At 52.5% G+C, this 21,836-nt stretch overlaps 1 protein-coding gene across 8 annotated transcripts in view; it reads left to right on the top strand.

Annotated features, from left to right (window-relative positions):
* ATP2B2 (ATPase plasma membrane Ca2+ transporting 2) overlaps positions 1 to 19,434 on the top strand; it is a 214,905-nt gene extending 195,471 nt beyond the window's left edge. For 2 of the 8 annotated variants that reach the window (XM_030927874.1, XM_030927863.1), the window contains 5 exons: positions 560 to 773; positions 2,800 to 3,011; positions 3,127 to 3,234; positions 5,122 to 5,304; positions 14,315 to 17,374. In XM_030927874.1, the coding sequence (XP_030783734.1) occupies positions 560 to 773; positions 2,800 to 3,011; positions 3,127 to 3,234; positions 5,122 to 5,304; positions 14,315 to 14,626 (1,029 nt within the window). In that variant the 3' untranslated portion in view covers positions 14,627 to 17,374. Of the gene's footprint in view, positions 1 to 559; positions 774 to 2,799; positions 3,012 to 3,126; positions 3,235 to 5,121; positions 5,305 to 7,190; positions 7,363 to 11,419; positions 11,475 to 14,314 lie in introns of all 8 variants that reach the window. The other 6 variants (XM_030927884.1, XM_010377272.2, XM_030927876.1 and 3 more) reach the window with 6 other exon arrangements.
* Positions 19,435 to 21,836: the final 2,402 nt, after the last annotated feature.

Genomic DNA, 21,836 nt, shown 5'->3' with positions numbered 1-21,836 from the left:
CTTCTGCTATTCCTCATTTGCCAACATTTCCTACCTTGAAATGTATTAATTTTTGAGTCATGGATACACACAATAACTTTTTAAGGTAAGGTGGGATAAGAGGGGAAAAGAAATTGGGGGTTGGGGGATGGGCTCTGTTTGTAGGATAGGAGAGCCCGAGGGGGAGGAGGCAGTGGGGGGAGGAGGTAGGAAACCATGCTGGAGGCAGTGGGAATGGTCTTGGCCTCAGCCAGGAGAGACCCCCCTCCTTGGGGGCTGGAGGGGAGAGGGGAAGATGGTGAGATGCTGCTGAATTTACCAGAAGCCAGGGAGCTAGTGGCCACTGGGCCTGGGGGGACTCACTTATCTCCTGGCGGGGAAGATGGGGCTGAGGTGGGCGGGTCTGCACTGATCTCCAGAGAGGGCATCAGAGAATGGCTCCATGCCTGCTGGGGAGCCAAGGGGTGGGTCGGCCTCCAGCCTCCAGCAGGAGCCTGCGGACACTACACCATGAACCCACCCAGCACTTCACAGGGGCAGGTGGGCGCACAGGTGACAGCCCTCTCCTGCCCGTCCCCAGGACTCCCCTCTGAAAGCTGTGCAGATGCTCTGGGTGAACCTCATCATGGACACGTTTGCCTCACTGGCACTGGCCACCGAGCCGCCCACGGAGACCCTGCTGCTGAGGAAGCCGTACGGCCGCAACAAGCCGCTCATCTCCAGGACCATGATGAAGAACATCCTGGGCCATGCCGTCTACCAGCTCGCCCTCATCTTCACCCTGCTCTTCGTTGGTGAGCGCCTCGCCCACCCACGCCTCTCCCAGGCGGGGTCATCACCTTCCTGGTGCACCACGGCTGTCACTCAGCATTCTCGAGTCACAACCCCCTCCCGTTTTGCTAATGGGGAAATTGAGGCTCAGGGAGGTCAAGTAAGTTGCCCAAGGCCACACCAGCAAGTCTTGGAAGAGGGCCTGGCCCTGTCCCAGCTCTGGCTGACCCCAAAGCCATCAGTGGCTTTCTCCACTGGTGACAGGTCCTGGCACCAAGTACAGACTGTGCAAGGCCCTGTCCAGGTGCCAAAGCACTGCATGGCAGCCCCAGAGGCGCCTGAGACTGAGAGGGGAGTGACTCACCCCTTCTCTGACCCATTCCAGCACCTTATCCTGGCCCAGTGGAAGGGACCCTCAGCAAGGCTTCCTGGGGAAGGGCACACACGCTCACACCACCACCGATTCTCACTTGCTTCCACTTGGGCTGCGCGTTTGGGTCTTCCACTCAGTGAAGCAAGCACATTTGCCTCCACCCCACATTACAAATGAGGGCACCAAGGCTCAGAGAGGTGAGGTGACTTGCCCAAGGGCACACAGCCAGTCTGAGGAAGTGTCTGGGCAAAGAACCAGGTCTGGTTGGGCCAAAACTGGCCTGGTTTCCACAGATGCTTTGGAGGCAATCCCAGCAAAGCCTACCCCCAGGTCACAGATGGGGAAACAGAGGCCCAGAGAGGGGAAGGGTCTGGCCCACAGTCCCACATGCAATCAGGGCCAGTGCTCTCCTTACAGGAGCCTCCTGGAGCTGGCCTTTCACTCGTCCTCAAAGTCCAGAGTATGATGGAGGTGGGCATGGATCCATTCCTCAAAGGCAGTTGCCTTTTATAAATTTTGAAAGTAACGTGTTGTCAGGACACATTTTACTGTTGTAAAACCTATCATGAAAAAGCTTAGAAGAAGCCACAAATATGCAGAATTAGAAGAGATTCAGAGGAGGTGGAGGGGTTGGAGAGGAGAGGAGAGCAGGGGTCCTGGTCGGCTTGCTGGCTTGGTCACTTGAGCAGCGCCTACCCTGGGTAGTCTTGGGACATCTCACACCCAGAAAACTCCACAAGCCTCCTGGCACCACTTTACTCAGCTGTGCAAAAGGACACAGGACTTGGCCAGGTGCAGTGGCTCATGCCTGTAATCCCAGCACTTTGGGAGGCCAAGGCGGGTGGATCACTTGAGGTCAGGAATTCGAGACCAACTTGGCCAACATGGAGAAACCCCATCTCTACTAAAAATACAAAAATTAACCAGGCATGGTGATACGCACCTGTAATCCCAGCTATACTTGGGAGGCTGAAGCAAAAGAATCACTTGAACCCAGGAGGCAGATGTTGCAGTGAGCCGAGATCGCGCCACTGTCCTCCAGCCCGGGCAACAACGAGACTCCATCTCAAAAACATAACAAAACAAAAATGATACAGGACTGCATCAGACGCCCCATCAGCAGCGTCTACGCAGCAGTGCCCCACCATGTGACAGCTCAGGTGTTAGAATGAAGCCCGGAGCCAGCCTGGCCCAGAAGCCCTGGGCTCCATATAGGAATTGGCATCTAGTAACAGCCCCATGAGTCTGTAGAGGTCTCAGCAAGGGACATGCTCGGGTACAAGCAGCAGCACTCTCGGGGCAGCGCAAAGCCTCCTGCAGGTATCCTGTCCTCGCAGTCCAGAATGAGTTTGCCAGTCTGGGGTCACTTTTTAGAAGCCATGTCGCCCACCTTTAACACAGCTGGCCATCCACCTTTATCAGGTTTCCACAGAAAAAGTGGAAGACAGTTCCCCAAGGCCTTTCTCCCCCAGAGGAGAAAGGGCTTTGCTGACCCTTCACTGCTACTCTCTGACCAGCCAACAGCACAGCCACCTGGCCCCCCAGCATCCAAGCATGCCTCTGTATCTTAGGGATTCACCTCACCGCTCAGAAGAGGCCCCCATGAAAGGCCGGGCATCTCCCCTCTGATTCCCCCACCGCTGCCTTCAGCCCAGCCCCACCCTCTCACTTGGCAGGCGAGAAGATGTTCCAGATCGACAGCGGAAGGAATGCGCCCCTGCACTCGCCACCTTCAGAGCACTACACCATCATCTTCAACACCTTCGTCATGATGCAGCTCTTCAACGAGATCAACGCCCGCAAGATCCACGGCGAGCGCAACGTCTTTGACGGCATCTTCCGGAACCCCATCTTCTGCACCATTGTGCTGGGCACCTTTGCCATCCAGGTAGTGAGGCCCCCACCCTAACCAGGCCTGGGGTGGGCAGCAAGCAGCCGGAGCCCAGCCCTCTGTGCTCCCCCCTGATGGCCTCTCTCTTTCTCTGCTCCCCTCTGACCTCCAGATAGTGATTGTGCAGTTTGGAGGGAAGCCATTCAGCTGCTCTCCACTGCAGCTGGACCAGTGGATGTGGTGCATATTCATTGGGTTAGGAGAGCTCGTTTGGGGCCAGGTAAGTTCCTGGTAGGTCGCAGGAGGTGCCTTTTAGCAGGGCAAGGGAGACAGCACTGGATGGAGAATCCAGGACCCCCAGGAACCAGCTGCCAGACCCCAGGCAAGCCCCTCCCTGTCGCTGGACATCTGAGCAAGGGGGCTTGTCCCAGGTCCCATACTGGTCCTCTGGGTACTGCTGCTCTGATTTTTGCCTTATATCTATCTACCACTGTTCCTGTTGTTTATATAATATTTTCTCTCAATCACGTCAGTTTTTTTAACTTAAATTTGTTTTTAAAGGCAATGTCATATTACTAAGAACTGAAAAATCAGTATCACTTGTCATAAATGGAAGCTAACAAAAACATTAATGTAATGAGAATGACGTTATGAAACTCCAGCTAGAAGCCATGGCCTGCCAGGGGTTCAAGGCTGGAGCAGCTTCTTAGGAAGGGAGACGAATCAATGGTCTGCCGGCGCTGGTGGCCGGCTGGCGTCAGTCAGGGTCCTGTAGAGCACTCAGAGGGAACGCAAGCAGGACACACTCTGCCACATTGCAGTGTTACTCAGTGCTGTGCCTGTGGCCATCTGAGAGCTGCCCCAGCTCCGGGGCTCCTTGGGCTGGATGCTTTTTAGGGGCCCTTCCAGCTTTGACCCCAGAATATTCTCCCGCCAGTTCCTTTTTCTACGTTTGCCTGAGTTCCAGACCCTGTCACAGCTCTGACAGCATGCAGCTCAAAGGCTCCTGACCCAGGACACAGGGCTTTGGAGGAGTGCCGAGAACCAATGCAGGGCCTAAGGGGCTTTATTCCCAAGGTGCTCACACATCCAGGCAATGGGACCTGATGGGTGGGAGACATTGTTCTTGCCTTCAAGCTGTCTGCAGGCTAGAGTGAGAAGCTACAGGGGCAAAAATTAACTAAAAGATAAATAAGAAAGTTTAGTTTCATCCAAAAGGACTTCCTGTAACCTTTGGGGCTGCTTTGGAGAGTGATAAACCAGGTGTGACTTAGCAACTCCATTCCCTGGGCACCCTGGGGGCCAGGCCATCTTTATCCCACTGGGACCCACACCCTATAGGAGGCTCTTCGGGGCTGGGCCCAGTATCTGAGGGAAGGATTCAGAGGACTAAGGTTAATGCCAGTGGCCAATGCTGACTTTACATTCCCAGGGAGCCCCCTGAGGCTGCATTTGAGCCAGTGCCTGTCTGTCCCTACAGGAGATGGAAGGGACCTCTGGCATCTGCCACCTCAGCTTTCCTGTAGGGCCTGCGTCTAGGTCCTTAGCCCCACAGACAAGCCCTTTGGGGAAGATTAGGAATGAAGGCATAGCTCTTTCCCATACTGCCTTCCCAGTCCAGGATTGGTTGCCCTCAGGGTCCAGTGATCTCAGGAGGAATAAGGGACAGAGGACTAAGTAACCCCAGGAGGGCTGAGAGCCAGCCACGGGCCAGGCTCATGCAGGATGAGTTAGACCCTCCACCGTGCCCAGTTCTCACCATGCCCAGAGCGGCCCCCACTTTACAGCTAGGAAAACCAAAATTCAGTGAGGTTAAATGACTTGCCCAAGGCCATAGGACCGGGACTGTCTGGGGTATTCAAAGCCATATCTGTCCAACTCCTAGAGGCCAAGATTGTCCACTATATACCCCGACTCTGAATGAGTGAATTAAAAAGCAAATTGCACTCCAGCCTGGGCAACAAGAGTGAAACTCTGTCTCAAAAAAAAAAAAAAAAAGAAAGAAATTGTCAAAGACTGGGCTGAGGAACAGGTGAGGTGGGTAAAGAAGTGGCTTGATCACATGCCTGGGTGGGTCGGTAGGAGGGACGTAGAGGAGCGGGTGTCAGGGAAAGAAGGCCACCGGGAAGGACAGCCCCCCAATTCTGACAGCCGGGGTCCCTTGCAGGTCATCGCCACCATCCCGACCAGCAGACTCAAGTTCCTCAAGGAGGCAGGCAGGCTCACGCAGAAGGAGGAGATCCCGGAGGAGGAGCTCAACGAGGATGTGGAGGAGATCGACCATGCAGAGCGGGAGCTGCGGCGGGGCCAGATCCTGTGGTTCCGAGGCCTGAATCGGATCCAGACGCAGGTACAGGAGGCTCTTGGGGGCTGGGCCCAGGCCCGGCCGGGGCGGGCCAGGGGATGGAGGTGAGTGTGCTTGTGCTGCCCCCCAGGGCCCGACTCTGGTGCTGAGGGAGGGTGGCTACAGAGGGGTCCCGGCCAGCTCTCACCAGCCACTTGCACACCCACATTGCACACACACTCCCGTGGCTGCTAAGGAACAGCATGGCCTCCTCAGGGAGGTCCCATTGTGCCCTCTTAGGGCAGCAAGGGGAAGCGGTAGGGGTCACACCCACCATGGTCTCCAGGGGGATTTCCCTGAGAGGGTGGGGAAGGGTGGCTCTGAGGGCAGAGGTGAGTGAGGGGACTGTCGCTCAGCTGGGGGCAGCCACCCAGAGGGACTGTGTGAAGGCTGGACAGAAGCTGCAGGCCAGGTCGCCCAGGGTCCCCCAGGGCCTGGTAATCAGGGGGTCCGCCGCCTCCACGGGGGCTTCAGTTGCTCTTCCCAGCTTCCCCTAGGGGGTGGAGAGGCTGTGGGGAGCAAAGGTCAGTCATCCCCAAGTACACACAGACACACAAGCACACACCAAGCACACCAGGGGAGCACAGGTGCAGGGTGTAGCCAGCCAGAAGCAGGTTTCTTCCCCAGATCAGAGAGAGCATGGCCGCCATGTGGCACACGACACACCTGCGCCCTCCCCGCCCCACCCCACACACACACACACACGACATGCTCTCACATGGGCCCTTATGCCTGGAGCAGGTGTTGTAGCTCACAAATGCTGTCACAGCCCTGCGAGGGGAGGGTCAGGAGGGACTCTGTGGGTCTCTTGCCCAGACCATCTGGGGACTTGGAGTGGGAGCTCCTCCATGCCCCAGCATACTTGGGTGAAGTGCAGTGTAGAGGCACCCACCTGGCCACCATCCTGCCAGCTGTGGCCCAGCACCTCATTTCCATCCGATGTAGCAGATAGCTCACCTGGGTCACCTCCCACCCCTCTGTACCCTGTCCCAAACCTCACCTCATGTGACCTTCACAGCCCTGGGATGTAGATGTGACTCCCCCAGTTTTAGAGGTTACCGAGGTCCAGGAGATGGCCCTTTCTACCAAGCTGGCACAGCTGGGGTGGGGACTGGAAGCAGGTTTCAGACCCAGAGCTGCCTGACACGGGCCTGGGCTCACCTCCCCTGATTAGGACCCTGGCAGCCAGCCCTCCCAGCCTGCCCCCACCTCCAGGGAGGTCCAGGACAACTCAGTGAATATGGCCCTGGTGCTGTCACTGCCCTGGCGGCAGAGCCATGCAGGGGTCTCCAAATTATGGGAGGAAGAAAGGACTGCGATTTCTTGAGTGGGCAGGAGCGTCTGTCTTGCCTGCCTCTTGTGGGTCAGGTGCTTTGCCACTTACAGATAACCCTGCCAGGCAGGTGGCATTGACCCTTCTTAAGAACAAGAAACTCAACTCAGAGAGGTGGCTTGCCCAAGGTCACCTAGCTAGTAAGTGACAGAGCTGGAATTTAGGCCAAGCTCTGTTCACCTGAGGGCCCCCACCACACCCTCTACCTCCACGCCGGTACCTGAGGGAGGCCGAACACTGCTCTCTTCCCTCCAGATGCCAAGTTTAATCACTGCCTCCTCCACTGGCCTCACCCAGCCCACTGGCCCCTGAGCCACTAGCACAGGACAAAGGCCAGACCCCCTGTGTCCTCCCGGGGACCCTGGGGCCTGCAGGTGGGCCCAGAGCTGAGCAGACATCTTTCAGAGCCTTGGAGTGTGTCTGGTATTTTTGTTTTGATTTAAGTGACGTTGTCGTTGTTGCCGTGGCTGCGGCTGTTCTTGTGATGTTGCGCCTGTCAGTCATGTAGCTGTTGTGTTCGCTCTTCTCGCAACTTGTCTCGTTCTCTCCTCCGTTGCAGATTGAAGTAGTCAATACTTTCAAGAGCGGGGCCTCCTTTCAGGGGGCCCTGCGGAGACAGTCCTCGGTCACCAGCCAGAGCCAGGATGTAGCCAATCTCTCTAGCCCTAGTCGCGTGTCGTTGTCCAATGCTCTTTCCTCTCCGACCAGCCTTCCTCCTGCTGCAGCCGGGCGTGAGTGTGACTCCTTACTGCCTCCGGCTGGCACTGCCCACGCCAGCTCCCAGGCGGGCAGGGGCTGGGGCACCAGAGGACATGGGGGGCAGCTGGTCACGATCAGGCCCAGGGGGCTGAAGGGTCACAGCCACCGAAGAGGGTCCCATTGGTCAGGAGAGTGTAACCAGTCATGCAGTGGCAGTCACTCAGTGGACCAGGGTCAGTCAGAGGGTCGTTAGGGTCCCAAGTGGCCAAAAGGTCTGGTTCAGTCAAGGGATCAGCAATGGTCAAGGGGACATCAGTGACCAAATGGTCCCAATCCACCACAGGGTTCCAGCAGCCAGAGGCGGACAGACATGGAGGTGACACAGAGTGTCCCACTGGCCCAGGGTTATATGTGGTCAGCAAAAGCCTGGACCACCAAGGCAAGGGTTGGAGTTAGACAGGAGGTCCCAGTCTTGCAGTCAAAGTCAGCAGAAGGGTCACTGTGGGTCAAGGGAAGCAAGCCCCTCAGGGTCACAGTCAGTCACGCTGGGATCCAACCAGGAGAGGGTCACATCATCCAGGCTTTCCCAGCTGGTCAGGGGACACCCACAGCAATGAGGGTCATGATCAAGGGGGATGGTTGAGCCAAGAGGTCACTACAGGTCAGAGGTCATAGTCAGCCAGGGGTCCCAGGCCACCTAGGAGCTCACAGCCTGGAGGCTGTACCCCAGCAGTTCAGAGTCTCTGCCCACTTCCTGTCACTCCTCTCCTTGCACTTTTGACAGCATCAGCTGCCCTGCAGACAGCTTTCCCTGTGGCTGAGCTTGGAGCTTGCTGAAGTTCTAAGCCCTTCCTGGAAAGGACAAGGTCCCTGGCCCATTCAGCTTGACCCCTGGTAGAAAATGGTGGGTCGAGCCTCATGTCTTGCCTGGATGCCAGCAGGCCCAGAGGGACCTGATCTACCCTTGGACAACCTGCCCTCCTTTATCTGAGGGATAGCCTGAGACTGTGGCCCCTCCTTCATCTCCCTCCTGCCAAGCTCATCTCCTCATGCCACCACTTCTGATCTAGAACACTCACCGCTGGCTTTGTGTAGCTCTTTCCCGGACCCATGGCTTCGGGTCCCATAGGGAAAAGCCTGTCTTTCCTCCCACCGCCCTGCTTCGCTTCCAGCCAGGCCCTTCTGATCTGCAGGGGAGCCCCTGGCTCTGGTCTTCTCCAGTTGACACAGTGTCCGTCTTAGCCTCCAGCTTCTTTATGAGAAGTAGACTCCAGCTTATCTCTTGAAACTCTATAAAGGGCCTGTACCCCCATCCAAAACCAGAACACCCACAACACACCCCCCTGCAGCAGCGGTAACCCTGTGTGCTGGTGGGAGCGCCTCCCTCAGTGCCTCCAGTGGAGGCCCAGGCCACAGAAAGCCTGTTGATGGCAACTGTCCATGACTTACAGCGGCAGGACAGAAGCAGAAAGCAGGGAAGGAGCCCCTCAGTGCTCATTCGTCGGCACAGAAATGCAGTGCTGGGGAGGCCCAGGGAGCCAAGATGAAATGGAGATGCATTTCAGCAGATGGTGGCTGAGTCACATTTCCATGAGATACCATCACTAGGCAGTCACTGCCAGGATTTCTAGGGGAAGGCAACACTGAAGGGGAGTCCCATCCTCCTCCCCTTTAGACCAGAGAGCTCTCACCTTAGCAGCAGCCTAGCCAGCTGACCTAGCTCCTCTCTGCACCAGCTCAGCTCTGGCCTTGCTCAGCACCTCCACCTCTCCTGAGGTGCGGTGACCAAGTGTCCTATCAGGGAGAGCTACATCGGGAAGAATCCGCTTCTTCCCTTCTGCCACCCCTCCTGGTGACTCCTGCGGCCCTCTGGCTGGGGCTGCCTGCCAGGAGTCTGGCTTCTGGATGAAAGCCCAGTTCTTCGTCCATCCCAGTTCAGCCTCTTTCTTGAAGGGCAGCACTTCACCCTGGCCACAACAGAGCACACCTGACATTGCTGGGCACCCGCACCACCTTTGGAAGTCTTCCCTGAGTTAGCCCCTCATCTTAGCCTTCACAGTCTAGAAGCTAGAACTGTCCTCTCAAACCTCAGCCACTTCTTTCAGCTTTTCTTCTGTGTCATTTGTAAAGCCATTCAACAGGGCCAGTCTGGGAATAACACTTCTTTGCAGAAGTGCCCCTTTCTTCATTTCTGCAGAAATGCTTAGACAGGAATGTGTCTAAACTGACCTCCTTCCAGGCCACATCAGTCCCCTGTAGCCCGTGGTTACCCCAACTTTGGAACAGTCTTGGAAAAGAAGCCCAGGCAGAGGCTCAGCCAAAGCCAACTTGACAGTCCTTGCCCTGACCCCTCATTCTCTCAGGGGACCCAGCGGGGCTGGCCAGGACCTCCTCACCCTGCTCCCCATCTTGCCTCTCCCCTCTTCACACCTCCCGGAGAACCTCGCATTCCCCCTCTGTGACAGAATCCAGCCTATAATTCTGGGTCCCTCCTGAGACCCTTCCTGAGCCTGTGGTCTTAAAAATAGCCTGAGGGCACTGGTTCCCAGACAGGATCACAGCCTCTGCGGTTTCTGGACAACACAGCCTCATGCCTCCTTTGCCTGAGTCTACAACAGTGCGGCTTCCTCTGGTCTCCAAGGATGCTGAGGACCCTCTAGACACCAACCAAGGTCCCTGCAGAAGCCAGTATGCTTTCCTCCCACAGGGAGGTTTAAACAGGTGGCCAGGAAGTGAGAGAAGGGCCCCAATTTGATGGGATGAGGAAGTGGGCTGCCCTACTACCCCACAACTCCTTCACCCCCACCACACCCCACCAGCCTTCTGAGGGGAATCTGCTTCCTGGGGATTCCCCAGTGGAGGAGGCTACCCATGTGCCTGCTGAGGCAAAAACACCTACAGCCAGTATGCCCTGGAAGGTGTCAATCCACTGTCCCCTGGGTTATGAAGAGTTGACCACAGAGGCCTGGGACAGGGCCTGACTTCTGACCTGGGACACTGGAGTGAGGAAAGCCCCTGAACACATCACAGGCCCTCCCCTCCCCACAGCACCACCACAAGATGAAGGCCTCAGCAGACAGACGCACATGGTAAGCCTGACTGCAGTCACGAGGCACATGGCGCGAGGACGCTCGGGAGGGAATGAATTGGTGCACTCTTCTGACTTACTCAAAAACGAGCTTGTTTTTACCCCGGAAACTTAATGGCACACACCTAGTGCCTTATACCTGAGCCCCACTCAACATTTCCAGAGCAGTTCCCCACTCCCTTTACTTCAAAGATGCCTCACCACTGAATTGTGGGAGGGGAGGACCTGCCAATACATCCATTTCGCAGAGAAAGTCACTGATGAGGCCAGGATCACACAGCAAGGGCATGGCAAGAGGTCAGACTCTGGAGTCCCTCATTCTTCCCACTACTTATACCGCTTCCCAGGAGGCCCACAGACCTGGAGCCACAGAGGTTGAACTTCCATTCCAGAACCAGTGCCCATGCCCATAGCCTCATATTTGTGAAAAGGAGTCAGTCCTCCAGGGAAGGCCAGAGAAGCTGTTTCTCAGCTTGAACTTCTACCAGCGTGGCCAGGATTGGAGAGGAAGGCACCTTCCCACAGGTGATCAAGGACCAGATTAGCATCCCACACTTCGATCCAAGGCAAAGCTGCACAGCCTCTCTTTCTCATTGCCTCAAATTCCTAACTCATCTCAAACCATCTTTGTACTCAGTAAGTCTGTAGCAGGCTCCATGTTTATCAGTGGAAGTCTTGCTCCTTCAAACCACCCAAGCCAAGAGCCAGCCCCATAAGCCAGGTCCTAGCCACATTCTGGACGCCGTACCTTGCTGGACAATAGGGCACTTCCTGCTCCCACTTCCCCTGCAGATTCCTGGTTCTGAAGACTTCTAGGGCAAGGAGTTTGCACTGTTAGGGGGAGAAATGAAGACAATGAAAAGGGAAGAAAGCTGGACTTCTCATTAGTGTTTTGGTAACTAATTTAGTACAACTCTGGGTTGGCGAGAAAATAGCTTGCTTTATGGGGGGGACCCTAGACCTCTCCGCTGTCTGAATATTCCATGTGTTTGTTTCCCTAGAGGGCTAGAGAACCCTGGACACAGAGTTCAGCAAGAGAGAGTGAAATTAAAAGAGGTTGTGAGTCTTTAACCTTGAGCCTGAAATGAATGTGAATCAGTCCCAGACTCTTGGCTTCCTTGAAGCCGGGTAAACATTCGAGTATGTCGAACCCATCTCAGACCAGGGCCTGTGCGTTTCCTCAGAGCCCTCTGACAACAGGCGTGGGTCTCCCTGCTCCCTTTGTGCTGACGAAACCAAAACATCTGAAACCCTGCTCACTGGGTCCCTTCCTCTCCTTCCCCTCACCCCCACACCCAAATGCAGCTTATGCCAAAAAAAAAAAAAAAAAAAAAAAAAAAATCCTACCTTTAGGGTAGGCAGGGAGGGGAGATGGAAGAGCTTTTTTTCCCCATAGTTTTTTCCATTTCAGCCTCGGAGAGAACCGAAGTGGAGACTTGAGATGGCCGTGGCGGGGTGTCCCAAAAAGTCTTGTCCCCACAGTCTTGTCCAGAGCAGTTCATTTTTTCTGTTGTCTCCATGCCAGGGGGAGGGCGGAGGGGCCTCATCTCATTGTGTGTCATCCCCTCTGCGTTGTCAGTCACATGACAGGGTCCTGCCACCATCCCTCCACCCCACACATACACTAGGTGTTCCAGTTAGCATCTGAATTGCACTTCAGCCTCAGAACACACAGCACCAAGCTAGGCAGCTACAGCCGTGACGCTATTCCCACTCTACAAATAAGAAAGCTGAGGCCAGCAGTGCCTTCTTTGTTTTCAATTAATCAAGGTGTAACAGCTCACTTACCAGGAGATCAGAATATGAACCAACTCTGCAGAGCCACAAAGAGGGACTCCAGCAGCCACAGTGGCCATGAAGCACCAGCACAAAGGCCGTGTCTGGCTGGCTCTTGCTTGGCACTTGTTGCCTCTTATTTAAAGCACGATTCCAGCAAGTGGGGTACCCTGGAGTCCCAGCTCACAGTATGCAAGGTGAAAGGACAGAGGTGCTTTTCAGAAAACAGAAAAGTCAGCACTAACTAGTAAGCAATGGCTGACAGCAAGGGAGAAAAAACAAGCCAATCCATGGGGTCTTACCTAAGACCAAGAAGGATAATTGACAAACCTTATGTTAAATTATTCTCTGTGCACTCTAAATTAGAAGTCAGAGGAGTATATGACATGCTTTAGAAAGAATTCCCTCTGCAACAGTAAAACAAACCTTCAGCGATGACACTTAAAATCATCAACCACTGTCACCTAGAAACTCCACTTCCATGGAAGAGGGCTTTCCCCACCAGGGTTCCACAAAGGAGCTACACCTGGGTTCCACTGAGAGCTCAAGTCCTGGGACTTCAAGGGCCTCCCCACGACCGTCTCGTCCAGTCCCCTGCCTCCCCGCAGGCCTGTGGTGTAGGGCAGCCACTGCTCTGCAGGTGGGTGCCACTTGGCCTGCACACAGCAGCCGACTAAGGCTCTGTCCTGGAGGCGCCAATGCCACCTTGTTTTCTCCACCTCTGACTCCACTTCGAGTTGGGGCTGGGACGAGAGGAGGAGGCACCTTTGTCCCAAGTCCCATCAGACTCTTGAGATGACAGGCACTACTGCCCCTCCCAGGAGTCCAGAGAAGGGATACCTCTCTTCCAAGTGAGGGTCCTGTCCCTCTGTACCCTGTGAGGCAGGACAGAGGACAACCAGAGAGCTAGTGTGGCTTGTCCACAGTCAAGGCACCAGATGTGGCAGAGCCAGGACGCAAGTTGGGTCCTTCTGCCTTCAGGTCCAGTGCTCTTTCCACTAGCCTTGAAGACTCAATGACCAGCCTCCTCCCATTCTTCAGTGGAGGAAACTGAGGCCCCAGGATGTGTGGTTCACAACTGAGACAGAAAATGAAAGAACTTGCTGTTTTGTGACTCAGTTCCACACACCCCAGAATCCCACTGGGGCTGGGTTTGGCCATCTGATTCCAGCTTCATTTTTTGGTTTTGTGTTTTCAAAGCACAAATAAACAAACAAAATCCCCCAGGAAATAAGAGACCCCAAAGCAAGCTCCAGTGACTGGCTGGCCAGGGCTTTGAGTCTATACTCGAGTGTTTACCTCCCAAATGCATGAAGGAAAGAAACGCTGGGTACAAACGACCTCCGTTCACATTGTCCAGGCTTCCAAGTGTAGCCGTGTGTCTGTCTGTGTGTGCTGTGTGGCTCCCGACCCCGCGTGGCATGCAGCCCGCCCCCAAATGTCATCTGTCCGCCAGCTCCTGTGTGCTTTCTGGCTGCCTCTGCTCTGCACCTGAGAAAGCCCTGGGTTGGCTTTGGTTTGCTTTGCTGCCTTTGATTTGATGTTCCCGTTCTGTTTGGCCCTCATGTGTCTCTCTCATCCCGGCTCATCCAACCGTCTCTCCTTTCTGTTCCTTTTCTGTTGGTGACACATAACCTGTTCCATGTTGTATGGTTTCTTAACTGTGTGTGGTTTTTCTAAGATGAATTTTTTTTAATAGCCTCTCCTCTTTCCTACTTGATTCCCACCTGGTCCTCCTCCCCGTCTGCATGGTTGAACCTCTGCTTTAAAGTGAACAAGGCTCAGTCTCTCACTAGGTGTGGGTGCCCGCAGGAGTCGACTGTGCTTCCTTTAACCACTGTTTCCCATCATCTCTTTGATGGTGCTTGGTGATTTCTCCTGTCCTAACACTAGTTTCTACCAAAACCAAAGCAATTTTTAAAAACTAGCTCAAGGATGCCTATAACCTGAGCCCCCTTTTTCACTCTCCCCCATCCTGTCAATGCTAATAACACCCAGCGACTGTGGATTCCAGCCACCTGCTTTGCCCTAACCCTTCTCCCACCCGCCCCTCCTGTGAGCCCCCCGAGCCTGGCTGTAGTCCCCGGGCGGTGCTCCTGACCCCTGTGCTTCCCTTGCAGATCCGCGTCGTGAAGGCGTTCCGTAGCTCTCTCTATGAAGGTTTAGAAAAGCCTGAATCTCGAACCTCCATCCATAACTTCATGGCTCATCCTGAATTCCGGATCGAAGATTCCCAGCCCCACATCCCCCTCATTGACGACACCGACCTGGAAGAAGATGCCGCGCTCAAGCAGAACTCGAGCCCGCCGTCATCGCTCAACAAGAACAACAGCGCCATTGACAGTGGGATCAACCTGACGACTGACACAAGCAAATCAGCTACCTCTTCAAGTCCAGGGAGCCCCATCCACAGCCTGGAGACGTCGCTTTAGCTGAGGACCCTGTCGCCTGCCCGCCCACTCTCATGGACCCCGCTGCCACCCGCCTTCTGGGCACCCATCCATCCAGGCACCCAACTCACCCAAGCAGCAACGAGCAACAATCGGAAACCAAATACTGGAGAGAAAACCAATGTTTCCACCAACAGACCCTTTCTCTGGCTGCGATGCTGTTTGAACTCTTTTTCACTTTGAGGCAAGGGGCGGGATCCCCCCCGGGGGCTTACGGGAGTGAGCAGTTTTCCCAAAACAAGCCCTTCCTGGCTCCCACCCAGACATGGACCAGCCATGCACCCGCCCAGCCACCACATCCCCCGCATGAATGTACTGTACACTTTCAATCCTCCCCTTGTTTGGTTTTTGGGGGTTGGGGAGGGGTTTTTTTGTTTGTTTGTTTTCTTAGGCGGGAACTGCAAACAGACTCTTTTCTGAGACTATTTATCCAATCCACTGGTCTGTGAGTTTTTGAAATGCTTGCGCAGCATGGTCTCAGTTGTATAGGTTAATTTAATAACTTTTTGAAATTGCAGAGCTTAACTCGCCTAGTAGATTTGCACCAATGGAACCGAAGAACTTCATAGACACTCACAAGGTTATATCCATTTCTTTGTATCTATATCAACGTATACTTCTCCGAGACTGTATACGTCCATATAGATAGGTAGATATATATATATATAAATATATATACATGGATATATAAAGTTTCTTTGCCGGCATGTTGCCTTGTTTCCGCTTAAATTGCTCTATTTTAACTTATTTATGTCCTAAAAGAAGAATGTAATTTGTTTACAAACCTGTAGATAACGTCTTTGGCTATTTGTATGGTTTAAGAACACTGGTGGCTGAGATGCTATAAAAACAGCTCGGCCCAACAGACACTTCCCCTGGGTTGCATCCTTGATGTTTTATGATAGCCATGCTCTGATTTTTGCCTGCTATTTCCGTTCAATAATGTCACTACCGTGAGAGGCTCAGGCAGAAGCCAAATGCTACCGAGTTGCCATCCTGAGGGGTTTAACAACATGCTCCGTAGACGAAGGGAGAGGAGGAGAGAAGGCTTCCTGGGTTTGCAACACTAACGGCCATCCGGCCCAAGGATGCCAGGATCTGCAAAGCACTGCTCGAAGACTTTTCTCTCAATGAAACTCGCTTGAGTTTACTAAGAGCATTTCAAAAATAGGTTCTCTTTGGCACTGTCTGTACAGAGATTGAGGTAGTGTTGAAATATTATAAATGGTAACGTGTTGATTTTTTTTTTTTTTTAGTTAGTAACTTACAGGTTTATTTCCTTATTAATGGCAGCGTCCGAGCTGTTGGCATATTGGATGAGGATCAGTATGGCTTGCTGCTTTTATTTTTATTTTTGAAGAAGAATAGCCTTTTTCTCTGCACTATTTAGATCCGAATGAACCTTATGATGTGTATATTGAGATGTATTCAGTGTGATTTTAAACCAAATTGTCTTCCTGTAGTCACAATATATACTGTAGCCTTTTAACAGCAAGTCTTGCTTTCCCAAACAGAAAGCCATTCTGAAACCCTACAGTATCACAGGTGAGAAAAGGTGGTTATTTTTCCCCAAGACAACAGCACTAGTAATCCCACTTGATAAGAGCTTATTTAACTGTGTGTCAGCCTCTTGACTGCTAAGCACTTTGTGGGGCTCAGCGTTTTTCATAAAAGAACTTTTGTATTTAATACAAAGTTTGCTTTGAGACTTTTCAGCATATGATCTTTTTCCATAAACTTGTACAGTGCAAAAGACATTTTGAATACCATGATCGATGATGTCCCATGCTTCGAGGAAAACCAAACACTTTCCGCCTCTCTTGTAAAATCCATTCCTCATGCTGACCCTCCTCTTGGTGGCTATGTCAGCCCAGCCCCTTCCCTTCTCCAGGCCCAGAGAACTCTTCCACAAACAAGATGAGAGCCACTCGGGAAAAGAGCCATAGTCAGCTGGGAGGGCCTACATTTGGATGGCTGTGGAAAAACTTGAGGGTTTGGGGTTCAAAGTCAGCCCATCCCACCTGGCAAAACCTTCCTAGAAGGAGGTCCTTCAAGAGCGTACCACCTGAATGTCATGAAGAAGTATCTCTGAATGTATCCAGCAGAGGAAACTGCATACCCAAAGGGGTGACCAGCCCTCAGATGTGCTTATTGGATTCCAGTACAAATGCCACCAAAGCCAACCCACTGCTCTCCTACGAGGAAGGAAAGACCTGCACGTGTAAAACATGGGGCAGCCTTGGAACATGGTGTTTTTTGGAGTTTCCTTTCTCACAGTTTTCCATCTCCCCACTTCTTTGATCAGTCATGTGTCTGCGACCTCATTCCATGACATCAGGATAGCTGTGTTTGCACGCCATGCTCCATGTTCATTTGGAGCCAGGAGAGGTTCTCAGTGGAGCCTGGCTTAGGGAACAGGGAGCGATGGAAGAATGCCAACATTAGCGTTGGTCGTCTCTTGTCAGGAATGAAGGATGCTTGCACACATGCACCCCCTCACTCTCACACTTGCACACACATACACACACACAAAATGGTTGGTTTGTCAAAACTCACTGTAGTACATAAAGCTTGCACTCTGCGTCCTATATCTAGCAGCATGGGGTACGTTTGGCAGTTCACCCCATTAGGGGGTAAATAATTTATGACCATTCATCTGTTTTTATGAATTTTTTTATCTAGACAATAATTGTAAATAAAGAACTCACCATCTCTGTTCATTTAATACTATGCAATGGTTATGCTTTCAATCGCTGGCTCTTCTGACTCGCGCAGTGTGGTTCTGAAATGTCTGTGGTTTTAAAAAAAAAAGGCAAAAAACAACATCAAACAGAACATAGTAAATATATCTGTAATGTATACTTTTTTCTAGTTTGGGACTGCACCATCCATATAGCTTCTTTTCTGCCCTCTAGACAAGGGCTCCAGGAGAAGTTGACAGATTTGGTTCTGAGAGCTAAGCTCACCAACTTGTCTCCCCCTCAACAGATGAGATAAGGGCAGGTAGCCTCTTCAGTGACTCCCGGCACTGCAGAATCACTCATCTTTGGAGGTGAGCAGGGAGAGCTCTGAGGAGTTTCCTCCTTGCAACTCAGGCGGAGATTTCTTTAACTCAGGAGCAGCCTCCATTGCTCCCGCCAACCCCTCACCATGGCCCCTTATCCCCTTGTCCCAACCATAGCATAGAGATGACAAGAGGGAGGTGGTCCTATTTCTGAGACTGGACCAATTAAAATGACTGCACTGGCTCAAGGACTCTGAACCTGTCTTGTCCTGGGTCCCCCAGTTATTGGAAGCCACTCTTTTCCCCAACCATGTTGAAATGCCACCTTTACCACACACTGATGTCTTATATAGACTTGGATCTATTTCTGGAACTTCTCTTCTCTTCCCTTACCTGGGTGGCTCATCTGGCACCAGCCATACAATTTTAACTATTCAATTTCTAATGTCAATTTCTAATGTCTTATTATGTGGTGGGATGAGTCCCTTCACTCTTCTTTTACAAAATTTCCTAGTTATTCTCTCACATCTATTCTTCCACATAAACTTTAAATTGTGCTCAGTCGTCCACCCCCTGTCCCATTCCCACCCCAAATCCTGGGCCCTGTCATTCCCTGTGCCATCATCTTCCCCCCATTGTAATTACTGTCCACTCAGGGCTGTGAAATCGAGTATGTTCTATAAAGAGGGACAAAAAGGGCATCCTGATCTTGAGGGAAGCCTTCTGTTCCTCCCATCATTTCACCTGTCCCCTAAGCCCAGGAGTTGTCATGAGAGGCCACCAGGCCCCCACTCAATTCCAGCTTGGGAACCAAAGTCACCCACCTTAGTTGTGTTGGGGTGGACCCGTCATCTGTCCCTGGTCCGGATGAGAAAGAGGAGTCTCTCCCAGGCCTGGAGCTGGGAAAGAATGTGTGGCCCAGTTGTCTGCACTTCTAATTCTCATCATGGAGAAACCTTTATTCCTGTCTCCCTTTCCTGAACTGATTTTTTGTTGTTTTTGTTTCATTTTGTTTTGGGGGGATCGTTTCTTGCTCTTTAATTGGGAGTCTCCAGCACCTTTGGGATGCAGGCAGTTCTTGCCTGGGCCTTCTCGGAACCCTCACTCCCCTAGCCCACTCTTGCGCTACCTACAGGAGGCTGCCAACCTGGTGCACTCTGACAAGCCTCCCACCCAAATCTCTCTCCTGCCATTGTGTCCAAAATCCCACCATTAGAGGATCTTGTAGGGAGGAGTGTTTCTTGAAGGCTTTTAGGCCTTCCAGAGTCAGGACAGAAGTCAGACAACAGCAGGAAGTCCCCAAGCCTTTTCAAAGTTCCCAACCAAGCTCTCCTGATTTTAATGTAGAGATCATACCAACCCAGGTGGGGGAGGAGGGTCCCTAGCCCCAGGCAGCAGCCATCCACTCCACTGAAAACCCCCTCCACTGAAAACCATATTGGAGGCTGCTTTGGGACTGTCCTTCTCAGCCCCCTGAGTCTGTTTTGTAATGCCTGTGGTGCTCTCCCTCCCGGACCTTTCCTCTCGGGGGTCACCACACTTTGCTAACTCTTGTGTGCACATATTTTATAATAGAGTAGCGAGGGAATGGTGCCGCCTCCAGCTTCCATAAGCTGCCCGGGCTCTGGGGTCTCTGGGACAATCGGGGCTGGGAAGTGACTGTGCTCTTATTGTACACTCTTTATTTCTCTGTATCTTTGGCTTGTGCTCTTTGTAATTAATGGGATTTGTCTGCCTTTTCAACACTATACTGAGCAATAACAATAAATGCACACGTGGAAATGCAGACACGGTACACATCACAAGGCCTTTTTCTGAAGGACAGCTGGGTCCCCGCCCTTTGTGGAGTTGAACTCAGGGGGAAACAGAATCCCTGGGAGGGAAATGCCCTTTGCCCAAAGGCCCACAGCTCAACGGGCAGTCTCTCTACTTCCACTAGGTCACACCTTTTGAACACCCACCATTTGAGGGAGACTGGCTTACCCTGCCATGAGCCATTAACTTATGAGGAATAGTTGACCAGCTCATAGAAGAAGACTGGGGAACGGGGCCTCAGGAGGTAGAGGAGGAGGTTTGGGAGCAAGGGGCCGGGAGCCAAAAATCAGGGAAAGTTAGCCTGATTTGGGGTCTGGATTAACCAAAGGGAGGAGATGGGGAATACAGACACAGGATATAGGTGGCACCCCCTACTGAGGAGAGGAGTAAGGCAGAGGGAAGCCTGGCACCTGAGGAGTCTGGACTTCACAAACCTCTGCTGAACATTAGCAGAGAAAGAGAATATGCCCAGACCAAGAAGTAATCCCTAAGGTTGGCCCAAGGGTTGAGAGTTATATACACACACACACACACACACACTCTCTCTCTCTCTCTCTCTCACACACTCACAATCACAGCTCTTCTTACGTTGAACTGATCCCCAAATCAAGCGCCATAGGCCCATCCAACTTCCAAACGCAGTTTCATATCCAAGGGTTCATTTAATCCCAATATCAACCTTCAGAGGAGGTATTATTATAATTCTCACTCAAAAGAGCAGGAGACAGCAGCTCAAAGAGGTGAAGAGCATGCCCACCTGGTAAGCAGGAAATCCAGCACTGATACCTAGCAGTCTTGATGCCAGCCTCTGCACTCTAAACCTCCATATTACAGTGCTTTATGGGCCAAATACCTTACAGCAAATACCTTAATGAATAAGATATAGTTCTGTTGCTTGTCACAATTCCCCAATCTCTTCAACATCAGTGTTGAAGGAAATTATTTTAATCACAATTATGCTTCATGCATTATATTTACATCTAATATGCCCTTGTCCTCATTTTCCACTCAAAGAAAGTGAGGCTCAGAGAAAAGTGACTTGACCTTATCACCTAGAAAGTCAGTGGTGCAGCTATAGATCCAAGGCAGAGCCTGTTCCTTGAAGAACAGAAGATCTGGCCGGGCGCAGTGGCTCACACCTGTAATCCCAGCACTTTAAGAGGCCGAGGTAGGTAGATCACCAGAGGTCAGGAGTTTGAGACCAGCCTGGCCAACATGGTGAAACCCCATCTCTACTAAAAATACAAAAATTAGCCGGGCATGGTGGCACATGCCTGTAATCCCAGCTATTCAGGAGATTGAGGCAGGAGAATTGCTTGAACCCGAGAGGTAGAGGTTACAGTGAGACAAGATCACACCACTGGACTCCAGCCTGGGCAACAGACCTAGAGTCCATCTCAAAAAAAAAAAAAAAGGAGCTCCAGGAGATCCCCCCAAACCTGCCTTTGTTCCCTGCTCTACCCTAACCACCAGCCCCTCACACCCCTGCAACCATTTCTCCACTAGAGGGCAATAAAAAATCTTGAAAGCTGTGGTGGGGTAGAAGAGTTGCCCAGAGGCCTGGCCCTTAGTTCTAACACCCTACTCCCCTGGCCTCCTCTCCAAAGCTCCTTGACAGTCTGGGTCTATCACACTCTCCGAGCCTTAACATCTTCCTTCAAGCAGTGACGATCACCAGCTAGGGTCCTTACTCCCAGTTTCAGCAGAGGAAACTGAAGGACTGTGACTTACCCAAGGGGAGTCAAGGCCTCCCCCAGCTCACCTGCCTCCTTAATATCACAAGAGCCCCAGGGTTAGACCATATGTGGCTGAGGGGGCGGGGGGCCCAGGCTCTGTCCTCCAGTGTGGCATTCTCACTGCGCTTGTGGGGAACCTTCAGCTGCCCTACCTTGGGAAGCCAGAGACCTGGGGTCAGGGACCCTGGGAATTAGGTCTAGGGCTCTAGCTGCAAGAGCCTGGATGAGATCCTTCATTGCCTATGGGGAATCTCCCTGATGGGACTTACTCAGGACCCCGGGGGATCGGTTTGGAAGGGGCAGTCCTATACAGGGGTTAGGGATGGCAGGGCAAGAGGTCCCAGCCTCTGGGGAGGGGCATTCCCTGGCCTCCTCTGCCCTGGTCCCAGTCCTTGGGTCCTGATGGGGGGACTACAACAAGGAAGCACTAGGACAGTCTACTTACTCCCAAGACGTCACTCATCCTACAACATTCATCATAAGGCCAGTCTCACCCAGAGCCGCAGAGAGGCGGGTGAAGCTGTAGATAGATAGATAGATAGATAGATAGATAGATAGATAGATAGATAGATAGATTTATTTATTTATTTATTTTTACGAGAGTCTCGCTCTGTCTCCCACGCTGGAGTGCAATGGT

The sequence above is a fragment of the Rhinopithecus roxellana genome, chromosome 1, assembly GCF_007565055.1.
Source record: "Rhinopithecus roxellana isolate Shanxi Qingling chromosome 1, ASM756505v1, whole genome shotgun sequence".
Taxonomy (NCBI): domain Eukaryota; kingdom Metazoa; phylum Chordata; class Mammalia; order Primates; family Cercopithecidae; genus Rhinopithecus; species Rhinopithecus roxellana.
This window is presented reverse-complemented; position numbering and strand designations above follow the sequence as displayed.